This window comes from Danio rerio, chromosome 9 (genome assembly GCF_049306965.1).
Source record: "Danio rerio strain Tuebingen ecotype United States chromosome 9, GRCz12tu, whole genome shotgun sequence".
Taxonomy (NCBI): domain Eukaryota; kingdom Metazoa; phylum Chordata; class Actinopteri; order Cypriniformes; family Danionidae; genus Danio; species Danio rerio.
Genome location: NC_133184.1, coordinates 56,515,795 through 56,534,883, shown reverse-complemented (window position 1 = coordinate 56,534,883; position 19,089 = coordinate 56,515,795). Strand labels below are relative to the sequence as shown.

The following is a 19,089-nucleotide window of genomic DNA, read 5'->3' as shown; positions in this document are numbered from 1 at the left end:
TGAGATTCAAACATTTTGGAAGAGTATTCTGGTTATGATTGGTAAACTGACTGAAGAAAATGTACCTTGTGATCCCAAACTCTGTCTATTTCATATATATCCAGTAAATTTTGAGGTGAGCGCCAGTAAACGCAAACTAATTGACTTTAGTTTGCTTCAGGCCAAACGGGCTATTGCTTTAAAATGGAAGGAGATGCAAGGTCCTTCCTCAATACTCTGGATTAAAGAAATGACTAACAACCTCGCCATGGAAAAACTGACTTATGCAGTTAAAGGGAAATCTAAAGACTTTTAAAATATTTGGACTCCATTTTTATGCTATTGTAACCAAGAGGACTTGACAGGGATGGACGACTAATACTCAACATTCACTTCTTCTTCGTATTGGGTATCTCCATTACATAATGTGATCTCTTAAAATTACTAAATACGCAGTGAAGGTAAAAGGTTAAACTGTAAATTGGATGGCTGTGAATGCTGGTGTACGGAAACTAGTGAGAGTTGTTTTTTTTTTGTTTTTTTTCATTTATTATTATTATTATTTTTTATTAATTATTAAATTTTTTTGGGGGGGTTTAAAGGTCTGCAAGGTTCTCTTATGTGTGTTTTTTCTCTTTTATTTAAATGTATTATGTGTTCAAAACAAATGCAAATAAATATATTTTGAAAAAAAATCTTCACTTTAAAGTTTGGCTTTACTTTACTTCATTGAGTTTATTTAATTTATATACAATTTTATTTAATTATATTTTTATTTTATGTTTTTATTTAGCTTTATTGTATTTTATTTAGTTTAGGTTTATTTTGTTTGTTAATTTGTTAGTTTAATTTACTTTGTTTTATAGAATGTTTAATTAATTTATAATTTAATTTCACTTTATTTTATCAATGATGTCAGAGCATTGAAAAAAGAGGGCGGGGCCGAGAAACTCTCAGTGCAAACGATTGGGCTTGAACAGTAAAAAACAGCCGTGAAAACAGCTGACAAACATGAATGAGACAATACGAATCTGCTTTTAAACTATTATAGTGGGAAAACTTTACTTCACTTTACCTTACCTCACTTTTTCTACTTTTATTTCATTTTTTAATTAAATTAAACTATTAATTAATATTTAATTATTTGACTTAGTTATGTTTCAGTTTTTGTTTATTTTATTTTACTTTTCTTTCTTATTATTTTGTAAATTTTATTACTTTTTATTTTATTTTTGTTCTATTTATTTTATAATAATATAATTTTATTTTACGTTTTATTTTTCAATTTAAAGTTTTTTTTAACTTTATTTTATTAAGTTTACATTATTTTATTTTATTTCTTTATACTTTTATTTAATTTAATGTATATATTTTTATTTTGTGCTTTTATTTTATTTAGTTTACCTTTATTTTATTTGATAATTTGTTTGTTAATTTAGTTTAATTTCAACTTAATTTTACTGATTTTTATTTACTTTATAATTTAATTTCACTGTATTTTCTATCATTTTATCGATGATGTCAGAGCACTGAAGAAAGAGGGCGGGACTCAGAAACTCCGTAGAAACTTCTCCTCAGTCGCGCGCTTTGGCTTGAACAGTAAACACAGCGGTGAAAACAGCGCTAAAAACAGCTGACAAACATGAATGAGACAATACGAATCTGCTTTTAAACTACATTCCTCTTAAAGTCTGGTTCAGATGGATGCAGTGTGTGAGAATCTGCAGGGATGTCCGCGCAGGGTTTGCTGAACAGCGTCTTCTCCTGCTCCTCATCGGGAAACTCTAAAACTCTCTCCAAGCGGAAGCTCCAGCAGACCCGCAGTCTGGACTCGGCTCTGACCCGGACCTGCGGCTCTCCTCCTGGGGGAAACCCAGCGGCCGCCCCGCGCTCCTTCTGCCGGACCTCGAGCTCCACATCTGGGTTTAACAGCAGCCCGGACAGCCCCTCCGTCGACCCCCGCCTCTCCTCCGCCAGTTTATCCGCGTTTTCCGACGCCTCCTCCATCTCCAGCGGTAAACGGGATTTATCGCTTAACATTTCTGGATCGAGCAACATCTTTTCACCGAGAAAGTGGCTTCAGAGGAGGCTGCCTCCGTCGGATGCGGTTTCCCACAATATCTGCAAATCTGAGGTGAGCAAACTGTGCTGATGAGGTGATGCAGCTGTTGTTGACTTGCATTGCCTGCACTTTTGGGTTGTTTTTCGTTCATTTATGCTTGTGAATTGGATTATTTGATGTTGATCTCTGCTTTTGATGTTGACAATTCAACTCTACAGTTTAACAGTGACTTTTATTGACATTATATTAGTTTATAATAATAAAACAAATACAATTGTAGAGAAATAAGAGTGTAAAATAACAGAAAATGTGCTGCTGTTTGTCACAAGGCTTTTGTAGCGTAATACAACACCAACCCAGACAATATAGCACTTTAACCTGTGAAAAATGTTCATAAAAGTCAAACTTTTTTCGACTTGTCAAGGTTAAAAGTTGTTGGATGAGGTCTCAATATAATTTAAAATCAGGAATAAACGAGCAAAATAAAAACATGAATCACAAAATGACTTTTTTAATGAAAATAGTTTATAAATGATAATTCAGTCACACTTTATATAAATAAAGATACGTTTTTATTAGTTAAAGCCATAGTTTACACGAAAAAGTCAATTCTGTTATCATTTACTTGTTTCAAACCTGTTTGAGTTTGTCGCACACAAAAGAAGATATTTTGAAGAATGCTGGAAACCTGTAACCATTGGCTTTCCATATAGTGTTTGTTTATCCTATTAAAGTCAATGGTTACCAGTTTTCATTTGATATTTGTCAGTTTAAACTATAGCCTACACTATAAAATATCAATTTTCTGAAAGTATATTATTGAGGAGAAATTCTGAATGTGTGAAAATGAAAACAAATTGACCTTAATGAAGAAATGATGCAGCGGTTATTACAAGGTTTTTGTAGCGTAATTCAACACCAACATAGACTATATAGCACTTTAACCTATGAAAAATGTTCATAAAAGTCAAATTTTTTCGACTTGTCAAGGTTAAAAGTTGTTGGATGAGGTCTCAATATAATTTAAAATCAGGAATAAACTAGCAAAATAAAAACATGAATCACAAAATGACTTTTTTAATGAAAATAGTTTATAAATGATAATTCAGTCACACTTTATATAAATAAAGATAAGTTTTTATTAGTTAAAGCCATAGTTTACACGAAAAAGTCAATTCTGTCATCATTTACTTGTTTCAAACCTGTTTGAGTTTGTGTCGCACACAAAAGAAGATGTTTTGAAGAATGCTGGAAACCTGTAACCATTGACTTTCCATATAGTGTTTGTTTATCCTATTAAAGTCAATGGTTACCAGTTTTCATTTGATATTTGTTAGTTCAAACTATAGCCTACACTATAAAATATCCATATATTTTCAATTTTCTGAAAGTATATTATTGAGGAGAAATTCTGAATGTGTGAAAATGAAAACAAATTTACCTTAATGAAGAAATGATGCAGCGGTTATTACAAAGTTTTTGTAGCGGAATTCACCACCAACACTTTAACCTACGAAAAATATTCATAAAAGTAAAATTTTTTCGACTTGTCAAGGTTAAAAGTTGTTGGATGAGGTCTCAATAAAATTTAAAATCATAAATAAACGAGCAAAATAAAAACATGAATCAAAAAATGACTTTTTTAATGAAAATAGTTTATAAATGATAATTCAGTCACACTTTATATGATAAGGTTTTATTAGTTAAAGGGATAGTTCACACGAAAAAGTCAATTCTGTCATCATTTACTTGTTTCAAACCTGTGTGAGTTTGTGTCGCACACAAAAGAAGATATTTTGAAGAATGCTGGAAACCTGTAACCATTGACTTTCCATATACTGTTTGTTTATCCTATTAAAGTCAATGGTTACCAGTTTCCATTTGATATTTGTCAGTTCAAACTATAGCCTACACTATAAAATACCCATATATTTTCAATTTTCTGAAAGTATATTATTGAGGAGAAATTCTGAATGTGTGAAAATGAAAACAAATTTACCTTAATGAAGAAATGATGCAGCGATTTTTACAAAGTTTTTGTAGCGGAATTCACCACCAACACTTTAACCTACGAAAAATATTCATAAAAGTAAAATTTTTTCGACTTGTCAAGGTTAAAAGTTGTTGGATGAGGTCTCAATAAAATTTAAAATCATAAATAAACGAGCAAAATAAAAACATGAATCACAAAATGACTTTTTAAATGAAAATAGTTTATAAATGATAATTCAGTCACACTTTATATGATAAGGTTTTATTAGTTAAAGGGATAGTTCACACGAAAAAGTCAATTCTGTCATCATTTACTTGTTTCAAACCTGTTTCAGTTTGTGTCGCACACAAAAGAAGATATTTTGAAGAATGCTGGAAACCTGTAACCATTGACTTTCTATATAGTGTTTGTTTATCCTATTAAAGTCAATGGTTACCAGTTTTCATTTAATATTTGTCAGTTCAAACTATAGCCTACACTATAAAATATCAATTTTCTGAAAGTATATTATTGAGGAGAAATTCTCAATGTGTGAAAATGAAAATAAATTGACCTTAATGAAGAAATGATGCAGCTGTTGTTGACTTGCATGAAGCCTGCACTGTAGAAAGTGTATTTTGTGTTGTTTTATGTTCATTGTGAATTGGATTATCTGATGTTGATCTCTGCTCTTTTGTTTGCTTTTGATGTTGAAAGTTCTGTTTGAGTTTGTTTCGAATACAAAAGAAGATGTTTTGAAGAATGCTGGAAGCCTGTAACCATTGACTTCTATAGTGTTTGTTTTTCCTACTATTGGTTACCAGTTTGATATTTGTCACAGTAAAATATTCATCAATCAGCAGTTTCCCACAATATCTGCAAATCTGAGGTGAGATTTGGAAAACTGTGCTAAAGAAATGCAGCTGTTGTTGACTTGCACCGTGTTAATGAACAGTCTGCATATTGTGTGATGCTTTCCGTTTATTTACGGTTGTCAGTTGCATTATTTTGCTCTGTCCACTCTTGATATTGAAAATTCAACTCTAAAGATTAACAATGCAACTTTTATTTACATTTTAGTAGTTTGTAATAATACAAAATAACAGCCTATATAGAGAAATAAGCGTGTAAAATAACAATGCACTGGCAGTTTATTACAATGATTTTGTACGGTAATTTATAACACAAATACAGACAATATATCACTTTAAACTTATAAAACATGTTCAGAAAAGTCACCTTTTCCAACTTTTCAAGGATAAAAGTTGTTGGAAGAAGGATAAAGGGATGCAATTGAAGCTGCTAATTTACAGTGTGGCATCATGATGTAAATAAAAATAGTTTTTAAATTATAATTAGTCTAAAAACTTTGTAATTAAAGAGATAAGTTAACACAAAAAAACTAATTAAATTCTGTCTTCATTTAGTCAACCTTTACCTTTTACAACAAACCTGTTTGAGTTATTCTGTTGAACACTAAAAGAAGATATTTTGAAGAATGCTGGAAACCTGTAACCATTGACTTCAATATTGTTTTTTCCCCACTATTGAAGCCAATGGTTACCTGTTTGATAGGTCAATGAGGAAATCTGTGCTGAAGAAATGATGCAGCTGTTGTTGACTTGTGTGTAGCCTGCAATGTAAAAATATGCATGTTAATGAATAGTTTGCATATTGTGTGATGCTTTCCGTTTATTTACGGTTGTCAGTTGCATCATTTTGCTCTGTCCACTCTTGATGTTGAAAATTCAACTCTGCAGTTTAACAAGGTGACTTTTATTGACATTTTAGTAGTTTGTCATAATATAATGTATACAGAATAATAGCCTATACAGAGAATTAAGTGTGTAAAACAACAGAAAATGTGCTACAGTCCAATACAAGGTTTATGTAGTGTACTATTAAAACACCAACCCAGACTATATAGCATTGCAAACTATTAAAAATGTTCATTAAAGTCACTTTTTACAACTTGTCAAGGTTAAAAGTGGTTGGAAGAACCTTCAAGCTCCCCTAATGCAGGTAAAAAACTGCTGATTTACAGTGTGGCATCATGATACCCAGCTATACCCTGATGATACCCAGCTATACCTCTCTTTTCATCCTGAGGATCCCTCGGTTCCAGCTCGCATCTCAGCCTGCCTGTTGGATATTTCACACTGGATGAGAGATCATCATCTTCAGCTGAACCTTACAAAAACAGAAATGCTTGTAGTTTCTGCCAACTCGACTCTACACCATAACTTTTCAATCCAGATGGATGGGGCAACCATTACTGCATCCAAAATGGTGAAAAGCCTTGGAGTAACGATGGATGACCAACTAAACTTCTCTGACCACATTTCTAGAACTGCTCGATCAAGCAGATTCGCACTCTATAACATCAGAAAGATCCGACCCTTCTTATCTGAACATGCAGCTCAACTCCTTGTTCAAGCTCTTGTTCTCTCCAGACTGGACTATTGCAACTCTCTACTAGCCGGGCTTCCAGCTAACTCTATCAAGCCTCTTCATCTGCTCCAGAACGCAGCAGCACGAGTGGTCTTCAATGAAGCTAAAAGAGCACATGTCACTCCGCTGCTCATCCGTTTGCACTGGCTGCCAGTTGCTGCTCGCATCAAATTCAAAGCTCTGATGTTTGCCTACAAAGTGACTTCTGGCCTTGCTCCTTCTTATCTGCTCTCACTTCTGCAGATGTATGTGCCCTCCAGAAACTTGCGTTCTGTGAATGAACGTCGCCTCGTGGTTCCATCCCAAAGAGGGAAGAAATCACTTTCGCGAACGCACACGCTCAATCTGCCCAGTTGGTGGAATGAACTCCCTAACTGCATCAGAACAGCAGAGTCACTCGCTACTTTCAAGAAACGACTAAAAACTCAACTATTTAGTCTCCACTTCACTTCCTAATCTGCAATTGCCTCTCTGAATATCACACTAACTGTACAAAAAAAAAACTAATAAAAAAAATTAAAAAAAATTCCTAATACTAATAATACTTCCCTTCTTAGACTTTACAGACCTGAAACTTGCCTATAGCACTTCTTCATTGTTGCTCTTAGTTGTGTAAATTGCTTCCTTGTCCTCATTTGTAAGTCGCTTTGGATAAAAGCGTCTGCTAAATGACTAAATGTAAATGTAAATGATGTTCAGCTTTTTAAAATAAAAATAGATTTTAAATGATAATTCGGTCACACTTTATAATAAGGTTTCACTAGTTAAAGGGATAAATCACATACAGATGTCAACTCTGTCATCATTTACTTGTTTCAAACCTGTCGAACACATAAGAAGATATTTTATAGAATGCTGGAAACCTGTAACCATTGACTTCCATAGAGTGTTTGTTTATCCCATTAAAGTCAATGGTTACCAGTTTGCATGTTTGATAATTGTCACAGTTTTATAGGCTAAACTACAAAATATCCGTAGATAAGCAGTTTCCCTCCATATCTGTAAATCTGAGGTGAGATTAGGAAATCTGTGCTGAAGGAATGATGCAGCTGTTGTTGACTTGCTTGTAGCCTGGCCTCACGCTGTTGTTGAGGTTTCTGTTTTTTAATAGGCTAAAAATAGCTTTGAAATGATAATTCGATCACTCTATAAAAGAGTTTAGTAGTTAAAGAGAGTTTAAATCATAATATTGAACACACACTCTAAAAAACAACAACGAGAATTTTTTTCCAGTTTAACTTAAATGAGACTTTTTAACCCAGTGATTGGGTTTGTCCATATTTGACCCAAATAGTTTTAAAGTGATAATTAATGAGGGTTGCATGCTCTTTAAAATGCTGGGTTGTTAAAAGCCAATGTTGGGTCAGTCAATTTTTTTTTAGGAAAATATATTTTAAATATTTAAAAATATTAACCAATATTGAACCAATATTAAATATTGGTTCAAGCCTCGGCTCAGTTGGCGTTTCTGTGTGGAGTTTGCATGTTCTCCCTGTTGGGTAGGCTAAATTGTCCATAGTCTATGTGTGTGTGTGTGTGTGTGTGTGTGTGTGTGTGTGTGAATATGTGTGTGTGGATGTTTCCCAGAGATGGGTTGCGGCTGAAAGGGCATCTGCTATGTAAAAACTAGCTGGATAAGTTGGTGGTTCATTCCGCTGTGGAGACCCCAGATTAATAAAGAGACTAAGCTGACAAGAAATTGAATGAATGAAATGAATTTTCCCAGTACTGGATTGCAGCTGGAAGGGTGTAAAAAATATATGATGGAATAGTTGGCGGTTCATTCCGCTGTGGCGTCCCCTGGTAAATAAAGGAACTAAGCTGAAGGAAAATGAATGAGGTTTGTGTGATGTTGTCTAAAGTATGAACATCTGCAAGGTTTGTTTACAAGTATGTTTGTTAGTTTTTTTGTTAAACCGTATGTTCTGAATCATTTTTAGCTGCATGCATCTTTTCTTCTTTTAAACCGTCATGCATGCGGTTCGGCTAATTAGTGTTTGGTTATTGCACAAGCGTTTTGTCTTCAGGAACATCACAATCAATTGATCTTACAGCGTCCAGCAGTGCTTTTGCATGCCAGGTTTCAACAGTACTCATGTAAAGCAGCTGAAGTTACATTTGCACAAAGAAATGCAAGATCAAGAGCATTTAAAGGGACAGTTCACCCAAAAATCAACATTCGAGTATGTTGTTAACTTCTACATTTTACATGGTAAATATTTTATACATAAACAGAAATTTGCGAAATGCGTACCAAAATGTTATATTTTTTTTATTAGAAATGGAAAATCTGAAAAAGTCTGTAATGCAAATTAAAAAGCAAAAAGAATGATTTAATGTTAGATTTCATGAAGGAATTTTTTCTAGTTCTGATCCCCCGCTGTAGTCGATGATTGTATCCTAAGTTATTATTTTAGTTTATATGTATAGAAGTATTTTGTAATATTTTTATTTTTTTATCTTATTAATTAATTAATTAATTAATTAATTTATTTATTTATTTTTTATTTTTTTGCAATTTTTTTATTAATTTTTTCTCTCCTGTTATATATTTACTTTATCATTTTTTTTATCTTGTAACTATAGTAATGTTTATGGATATAATATATATCTGAATTATTGTATTTTTACTTGTTTCAAAACTATAAAAAAAAAAAAGTTCACCCAAAAATCAACATTTCCACATCATTTACTTACATTCAAGCGGCTGTAAACATACATTTATGAATTTATTTATTTAGTCTGAATGCAAAACAAGATATTCTGAAGAATGATGGGTAGAAAATTAACATTTGACATTAATTATATGTAAACAAAGCATACTTGAAGTCTGCAGCATGGTGGCTCAGTGGTTAGCACTGTGGCCTCACAGCAAGAACATCGCTGGTTTGAGTCCCAGCAGTTGGCATTTCTGTGTGGAGTTTGCATGTTCTCTGTTGGCGTGGGTTTCCTCCGGGTGCTCCGGTGTCCCCCACAGTCCAAACACATGCACTATAAGTGAAATTGATGAACTAAATTAGTCATAGTGTATGAGTGTGTGTGAGAGTGTATGGGTGTTTCCTAATGACCAGAGAGTGTTCAGGCTTCTTGTGTTGTACTGAATGACTCTAGTGCACTGGAGGAAGCCTAAACCTGTGGGTCAGTTTTAAAAGCTGACGTCAAAGTCTTGAACTTAACCCACTAATGGCCAGTGAAGTGAGACTTGAAGTGTGTGTGTGCTTGATTGAAGATCATACATGCGTTGAGTGTGTAAAGGCGGATCCGGTGCTTCACAGACAGTGCAGCGCTGGTGAAAGATGAAGACGTATGATTGGGTCCCGCAGCCGCAGGGTTTGAGCTGCAGACAGCAGGCACGTCTCGCAGGAATGTCCCACGCAATCCAACACAAATAGAAAACACTAAAGCCCCAAGACAACGCAACATATTGAACTCCTACTGTGGTTTAGCTGCTGAGTCTGACTTTAATAAATGTTTTTATCCCCAAACTATTGTACTCTCCTCCTAAATGCCACAGGAAAACACAGATAATTAAATGCACAGACATTTGAAACATGCTGAAAGTGCACGAATGATCAGGGGGGATGCACAATTTATTTATGAAATTCAAACTTATGATGAACCATAAACAAATAAGCATGTGGTAATATATGCAAGTTACATTTATGACATTATTACTGGTTTACATGTATAAATTATGCGTGTAGACTACCTGACAAAAGTCTTGTCGTGGATCTCAGTTGTAAGTGCAACTAATAAATAACTTGACTTGTTGTTGATGATGTGTAAAAGTGTCAGAAGGTGGATTTCTCTGCTGAATCATCTGTTGATCTGCATCCCAATCATCACCAATACTGCAGAAGACCTACTGGAACCAGCATGGACCAAGATTCTCACAGAAATCAGTCAAGTTTGGTGAAGGAGAAATCATGGTTTGGGGTTCATTCAGTACGGAGAGATCTGCAGAGTGGATGATCAACATCAACAGCCTGAGGTGTCAAGACATTTGTGCTGCCCATTACATTACAAACCACAGGAGAGGGAGAATTCTCCAGCAGGATAGCGCTCCTTCTCATACTTCAGCTCCACATCAAAGCTCCTGAAAGCAGAGAAGGTCAAGCTGCTCCAGGATTGGCCAGCCCAGTCACCAGACATCAACATTATTGAGTATGTCTGGATTAAGATGAAGGAGGAGGCGTTGAAGATGAATCCAAAGACTCCTGATGAACTCTGGGAGTCCTGCAAGAACGCTTTCTTTGCCATTCCAGATGACTTTATTAATCAGTCATATATAAACGCAGCATATAAGATTATAGATAAAATATGTGACCATATATGTACATATTTGTAATTCCAATGGTTGAAAAAAGTAATATATGGAACACTTTTGCAATATTTTGTATGAAAAATATGAAAAATATATATTTGAAAAACATTAATATATAATATATCCACAGTACACATTAGGGCTGCACGATATTAGTAAAAAATGAAATTTATATATTTAGTTTTTCTGTCATTTATTTATATATATATATATATATATATATATATATATATATATATATATATATATATATATATATATATATATATATATATATATTAGGGGTGTAACGATACACTCAGCTCACGATACGATGTGCATCACGATATAATGTTCACGATTCGATATGTATCACGATATTTGGAATAAAAATTGAAAATTTAACTGAAATGCAAATTTTACCAAGTAAACTATTTTTTATGTATTTCTTTTGTTTCAACTTGTTAAACTGAACCTTCTTTTAGAAAATATATTAAACAGGCCTGTCTCTGGAAAATAAAACTATTTAAAAACGTCTTCATGTTGGGCATGATGAGTGACAGGGTGGCCGTCTTTTCATTACACAGGACAGTCGTGACTCTTTTCAGCAGTTTAGGCAGGTGCACTATTTCTTGGGCGTCGCTGATGTCGGCGCTATCAAGTGTATCATGTTGACGTGCATTTTTGTGTACCTCTGTACTCAAAAGGGTTAATGCTCGTCGTAATCATAACTCTTAAACGCGATATGATTGTTTAAATAATGTGCACGTTTTCGGTTTCATTTCCACTGCTAAGTGCTGTTTATACTTCCCACGCGGCTCCTGAAAGATCACTCTGTTCCACAAACTGAATGTTGTTTACTACTTTATTAGTCACAACCTGCAGGTTCTGTTCACTGAAGCAGACGCGCGCGTATGGCAAGCCGTTTTAGCATTTAAACCTTTGTTCTGATTATCCATAGATATATTTAATTCATATTTAATTAAATTAATTTAGAGATATCTCTAATTATATTTTGACTAGTCGAATTATAATTATGACTAGTCAAAATATAATTAGACATATCTCTAAATATATTTATGGATAGTCAGATCAAAGGTTTAAATGCTAAAGCGGCTTGCCATACGCGCGTCTATCATCCGCCCTCTGTAGTAACAGCTCACGTCTTGTGTGATTTTGCGGCGGCCAATACATCATTACATGAAGACAGAATGATATTTTAGGGTGAATTGTACCTTATAAATACAGTATGTGACTCTTTCAACACCATTGGGAGGTATCCATGTCGCTGTGCAAAGTATGTAAATCACTGTGAAGACTTTAAAACTTAGGATGTTTGACCCAGTATGCGTGTCAAAAAGCGGACGAGTCTAAAGCAATGATTGTACAACCGAAATGTTGCAAGACGTCTGATTTTGAGAGGATGGGTCATCCTCTTTCAACTCCACTCATCTTGGTCTGCTAACATTACTGCTGCTGCAATCTGAACTCACGTGCGACAGCAGGTGGAACGTAGCTCACGTGCAGACAGCTCAACTAATAAGAGAAAACGGACGTCATATCGTAATCAAATCGTCATAACGCCACGATGCATATCGAGACATTTTTGCATCGCAATAAATCGTACAACGATAAATCGTTACACCCCTAATATATATATATATATATATATATATATATATATATATATATATATATATATATATATATAGTTGACGTCAGAATTATTCGCCCCCATGTTTATTTTTTCCCCCAATTTCTGTTTAACGGAGAGAAAATTTCTTCAACACATTATTTTCTCCTTGTCATGATGACAGCACATGATATTTTACCAGATATTCTTCAAGAGACTTCTATACAGCTTAAAGCAACATTTAAAGGCTCAACTAGGGTAATTAGGTTAACTAGGCAGGTTACGGTAATTAGGCAAGTTATTGTATAACAGTGGTTTTTTTCAATAGACTATTGAAAAAAAAAAAAACTTAAAGTGGCTAATAATTTTGCCCTAAAAAAAGTTTTTAGAAAAATGTAAAACTGCTTTTATTTTAGCCAAAATAAAACTAATAAGACTTTCTTCAGAAGAAAAAAATATTACCAGAAATACTGTGTAAATTTCCTTGCTCTGTTAAACATAAATATTTAAAAGAGAAAATGCCAATCAATGACCAAGGAGCTCATTGTGGACTTCAAGAAGGGACGAACAGGCTCACATGATCCCATCCAGATAAATGACATAGTCTCATCCTTCAAATTCCTGGGGACCCACATCTCAAAGGACCTTTCCTGGACCACCAACACCTCCAGCCTGGTCAAGAAGGCTCACCAGCCCCTACTTTTCTTAAAGCAACTTAAGAAGACCCAGCTTTCATCAGCCGTCTTGGTGAACTTCTACCACTGCACAGTAAAGAGCATCCTGATCAACTGCGTCACAGTCTGGTATGGAAACTGCTCCATTGCTGAGCGTAAGGCACTGCAGCGGGTGGAGAAAATGGAGAAAACTGCCCAACGCATCACAGGGACCACACTGCCAGCCATTGAGGACATCCAGAGGAAACACTGTCTGCCATTGAGGACATCCAGAGGAAACACTGTCTGCGCCGAGCACGCAGTATTCTTAGGACACCTCTCACCCTGCGCACAGACTGTTTTTCTCTCTGCGCTTCAGGCTCCCCCGGACTAAAACCAGCAGACTGAGGAACAGCTTTTTCCCCAGAGCTGTCTCCCTCTTGAACTGTGCCCCTCACTGACTCTTTTGCCCCCCAAATACACCCCCACTCTCCTCTATCTTATACTCCTCACAATCACTGCACTGTTTAACATTTGCACATTTACAAACTGCACATATTCATTGCACTACATTGCACTGATGCATTAATTTGAACTGTACATACCCACTGCACATGGACATCTGCAATTATGTACACGCGCACTGTGCATATACATCTGTAATTATGTTTATCCATCTGCACACTTCTGATTATTAATAGCAACCTGTACATATATTCATTGTAAATCTCTGTTCATAGCTAATATAACCTGTATATAATGTTGATAGCACATCCATCTGTAAATATCACCATAGTTTTTCTATAGCTGCACTTTATAACTTATTCCTGTATCCTGCACTTGCTGCTGTTGCACTGCTGGTTAGACCTAAACTGCATTTCGTTGCCTTGTACTTGCACATGTGTAATGACAATAAAGTTGAATCCAATCTAATCTAATCAATGCGGAATCAATACATTGTGCAGGCCTAGTTAATACACATGTATACTTTGTAAGCGCAAACTTTTATCTTGTATTAATCGTTTGACAGCACTAATTCAGATGTATCACAGAAAAACAAATATTGCAAAGTCAGACTTTTCCCATATGGTTCAGCCAATTTATTAAGCATTGGTGTAGAAAAGACAAAATAATGTGCAATTGAGTGAATGGGGCAACCTGCAGTTGCAAAGATGTGTTACGTGTTGATGATAAATCAATATGGCATTAATCTCACACGCCTAATGTGTGCCAGGAAATACCAAGGTGTTGTGAAACTGCTTGTTTTCTTTACTGAAGCAAGTTTTTGCTTTCTGTGCAAGGATCACGTCTGGGAGCTGGTGAAATGGCATTATTAAGAGATCAATCTTCAGTTAGACTCTTCACCATTACTGCATGTGCTCTTTTATCACCGTGTTGCCGTACTACAATATTGAGAAACCAAAACACCAAATTTGTAGATGTTTGTGTTGGCCAGCCCAAAGGGGAGCTCTCTCTGTAACAGTTACCTAAGCTCTCAGGAATCTGGAGTTTATAAAGCTCCTCCTATAAAGCAGTTCAGCTGTGTCTTCAGACCGCTGCTCTTTCTGTTATTTAGCCAATGAAACTGACCGGCGGATTTTGTTTTAGCACGTTAAACTGTATGCATGCATGCTTTGTTGAATTTAAATTGATTAATAAGCCATGAAACTTACTGGGAGATTTAGTTTTAGCACATTCAACTCTATACATGCATGCATTTATTTTTGCATTAATTGATGAAGTCAACAACCCTGCAGGCAGTTTTTTTAAGCACATTAAACTCCATGCATTATTTTTTTGCATTAATTAAACTATATTGATTATTAAACCATGATAATTGGCGTTGAATGTATTTATTGCATTAACTGATTATTAAGCTAATGAGACTGACTGGTGGATTTTGTTTTAGCACAATAAACTCTATCCATGCATGGTTGTAGAATTAAATTGATTATTAAACTAACAATACTGACAGATATAATTTAAGCACATAAAACTCTATACATGCATGTTTTTATTTGTTTATTTATTTATTTTTGTGTTAATTGATTATTAAGCCATAAAACTGATAGGCAGATTTGATTTGAGCACATTTATTATTATTATTTTTTTGCATTATTGATTATTAAGCCATGAAACCTTTAGCACATTAAACTCTATGCATGCTCTATTTGTTTTCTATTTTTGTTCTTGTTGCATTCAATGATTATCAAGTCATTAAAACTGACTAGTGGGTTTTGTTTAAGCACATTAAACTCCATGCATGCATTTTTTAAAATTGATTATTAAATCATGATAATTGGCCGTGAAACTATTTATTTATTTATTTATTTATTTGCTTATTTATTTATTTATTTGCTTTATTTGCATTGATTAATTATTTAGCTAATGAGACTGACTGGAGGATTTTGTTTTAAAGGGCACCTTGGTTACCCCTTTTTCCAGATTTAAAAGGTCACGAAACACCTGAACACATGTTTTGAGCTGTTGACAATCGTATATGTGTCCCACACTGCTATAAACACTATTAGGAGACGTATATCTCACTAAAAAGTGTAAATTGGTTGTTTTTGCGTTATTTAGAGCAAATTCTTTCTTCTGGTTTGAAACGAATTTTTGAAGCTGCGTCACGGTCATGAGATCTTAGCGTGTATTCCAGCATGTAGACTGGACGTCTGTACCTGGGAGTACCGTAGTACGTCTTTGAGTGTGCTGCGTTCATTCACGAGTAAGACTTGGTTCAAACCAATCAGCGCGCTCTGTTGTGCAACTTGATTAATATGCATGAAAGCTTCCAAGACTTTTACCTGTTATAGTGTTCAGACGGCAGAGAGACGACACGTTGTGTTGCCAAAACAAGCGAGCAGTGTTGCTTTTATAATTTGCTGCAGTGAAGGTTTTGTTTTCATTTTCTTTCTATAAAAGCGCAGAAAGAAGGACTGTGTGTGTTTATATCACCCCAATATGATGCTCTATACACTATACCTACACATATGTCTGTCCAAACAGCTTGAAAAGTAGATTTTTCAACATAGGTGCCCTTTAACACATTGAATTTGCATGCATGTTTTTTGTTTGTTTATTTAATTATTTTAAAAAATATTTTTGTCCCTAAAATGACGTTTAAAAAATTAAAAACTGCTTTTATTATTGCCAAAATAAAACAAATAAGACTTTCACCAGAAAAAAAAATATTATCAGATATACTGTGAAAATGTCCTTGCTCTGTTAAACATAATTTGGAAAATATTTAAAAAAGAAAAAAAATTGAAAGGGGGGCTAATAATTCTGACTTCAACTGTACATATATATATATATATATATATATATATATATATATATATATATATATATATATATATATATATATATATATATATATCTTATTTTTTAATTCAACTCTAGGGGTGTGGCCAGGTAGGGGTCCATGCATAATATCTGATGGCCAGAAATATGCATTTTTTATAAAATGTTAAAATATTGGTGTCTGTGATGCGGCAAGACTGTTGTGTACACTGTGAATATATATAAAATACTCTTTAATGTGTGCTAGGAATAAAAACTTAATTTTTACCTAATATAAAATTAGTATTTTATACGTCACAATTTAACAAGCGAATAGTATCAAAGTTGGAAATTCCAGTATTGTGACAACACTAGTATGCAGAGTGAATTGTGAAGGTTGTAGGCAGTACGTTCTTATTTTCTAAATAATGTGCTGTAAAAATGCTTTCATGGGTCATTTGCTCAGAAATAAATATATATATTTAAAGAAGTAGGCTTGCCAGACACAACAGGATTGCTTGTGTTTCTTTGCTTCCCTTTGGCCTCTTTGTCTGTTTCAGAGACTCTGTTGCAGAAACAGGCTTAACAATGTTTAGATCTAGAGGCAAAGTGCTCTAATATATCTCACTAAGATGCTTTTATTGGATTGCTTTTAACTGCTTTTAAGTAAATTCCCATTTTTGGTCAAATTGCATTTATCTGTGTGCTTGTGAAATGCTCAGCATATAAATGTTTTAAAAATCTTAGCTGTTTTAAAAAGCATGTTTGGCGTTTTCTTTTGGAGAGGGATGGATCAGGATACATTTGCAATTGGATTTATTTGTTTCAGTTTTTCTTTTTCTTTTTTAACTGCATCTATTATGCAAACGTCTCTTAGACTGTAAAAGATATGGATGGAGTATCCGTGACGTCATCCATAGGTTTCTGAAGAGCGCAAATGAAGCTACAAATAGGCATGCATGGCCAACCGTCGTCGTTTTGGTCGTGCATTATGGTGCCGACCAGGGTTACCAAAAAGAGAGCAAAGAGTCGGAGCTTGTGCGGAGCTATAGGTTGTCGTCCTATTTTTCGTCCCCCTCCCCCCACTAAGGTTGTTTTTGAATCTGTCTCTATGCTCACACATAGGCATTTGTAGCCCCGTCCTCTTTTAAAAAAGCACAATCTTATTTGAATTTAAAGTGACAGTCACCAACACACCACTATTATGCTGCATTCACACCAGACGCGGAACGCGCAGATAAATCGAGTTATTGGCTTGTAAATAGCCGCGTTAACATTGAGTTTACTCGCTTCATTCGCGCGTGAAATTCACTTCAGAACAGATGCGGATTCACGTGATGGCCAGGGCTTCTGTCAGCCCGGTGACTCTAGCTTCATAGCTAAATGGCTAACATGGATTTTCTTGAGAAAATAACTGTTTATAAGCTTTATGAAGGCTGAAAAACAGCGTCGATATGTTTAGGGGCGTGTCTGAGCCCACTAGATCATTTCAGAGGTGCATCCAGCTCTGTGAGTTCATCAACTCCTCCAGAAACTGAACCTGGGTGATGGAGGCTTTCTGCGGTGCTTCTGACTGAGCCCAGCCCAGTTTGATCAACTTTTTGTCTGTGTCGGCTGGAGGATTTCCCCTGGGACTCCCACAACACGTGTACGTCGCAATCACGCCCCCACAAGAGCAAGCTCCTGATTGGTTAACGCGACGCGAATGTCCGCTGAAGTTCAGACTTTTGAACTCAAGCAATTTGCGCAAAACATGCGTCAAACGCACAAAACGCTCAATTCACGCGTATCGCACCATTTACGCCACGCCATTCGCGCGTATCGCGCCGCAGGATGTCTATTCACGCGTTTGCATTGACTTAACATGTAAATCACTCGCGCTTGGCGCGCGTTCCGCATCTGGTGTGAACGCAGCATTAGGATCAAAGCCTAAAAGGGTCAGTTTCAGAGAGGTAGAAAACACTATCTGTGTGCTATTTTCAGACTTCACTACACACATTATAGGGACATCAGAGACTTATTTTACATATTGTGAAAAGGGTATTGCATATGCTATTATCACAATAACAGTACTTTTTTAATTTAATGCGCAGCCCTAAAAATAAATGCTGGGCAAAAATAAATCACAGTTAGTAGCATCGCTTTTTTTTTTGACAAAATATACAGTATTTGTGTTCTGTTTATGTTAATTAACAAATGCACATATGCATGCATATAGTTAAGAAAATATTTAGACATAACATATTACAGTTGAAGTCAGAATTATTAACCCCCCTGAATTATTATCTCCACTGTTTATTCCCCCCCCCCCAATTTCTGTTTGACGGAGAGCAGATTTTTTTCCAACATATTTCTAATCATAATAGATTTTAAAACTCCTTTCTAACAGCTGATTTATTTTATCTTTGCCATGATGACAGTAAATAATATTTGACTAGATATTCTTCAAGACACTTCTGTACAGCTTAAAGAGACATTTAAAGGCTTAACTAGGGTAATTAGGTTAACTAGGCAGGTTAGGGTAATTAGGCAAGTTATTGTATAACAGTGGTTTGTTCTGTAGACTGTCGAAAACAAATATAGCTTAAAGGGGCTAATAATATTGACTCTAAAAATTAAAAACTGCTTTTATTGTAGCTTAAATAAAACAAATAAGACTTTCTCCAGAAGAAAAAATATTATCAGACATACTGTGAAAATTTCCTTGCTCTGTTAAACATAATTAGGGAAATATTTAAAAAATAAGAAAAA

The 19,089-nt window shown here is 34.9% G+C and overlaps 1 protein-coding gene across 3 annotated transcripts in view; it reads left to right on the top strand.

The window, feature by feature from the left end:
- The first annotated feature begins 1,555 nt into the window (after window positions 1-1,555).
- LOC101882360 (rho GTPase-activating protein 6) overlaps window positions 1,556-19,089 on the top strand; it is an 84,430-nt gene continuing 66,896 nt past the window's right edge. For all 3 annotated transcript variants that reach the window (XR_012385700.1, XM_073913313.1, XM_073913314.1), the window contains exon 1: window positions 1,556-2,113. Coding sequence is in view for 2 of the 3 variants with exons in the window: in XM_073913313.1 (XP_073769414.1) it covers window positions 1,709-2,113 (405 nt within the window). In the remaining variant the exon portion in view is untranslated. The remainder of the gene's footprint in view (window positions 2,114-19,089) is intronic.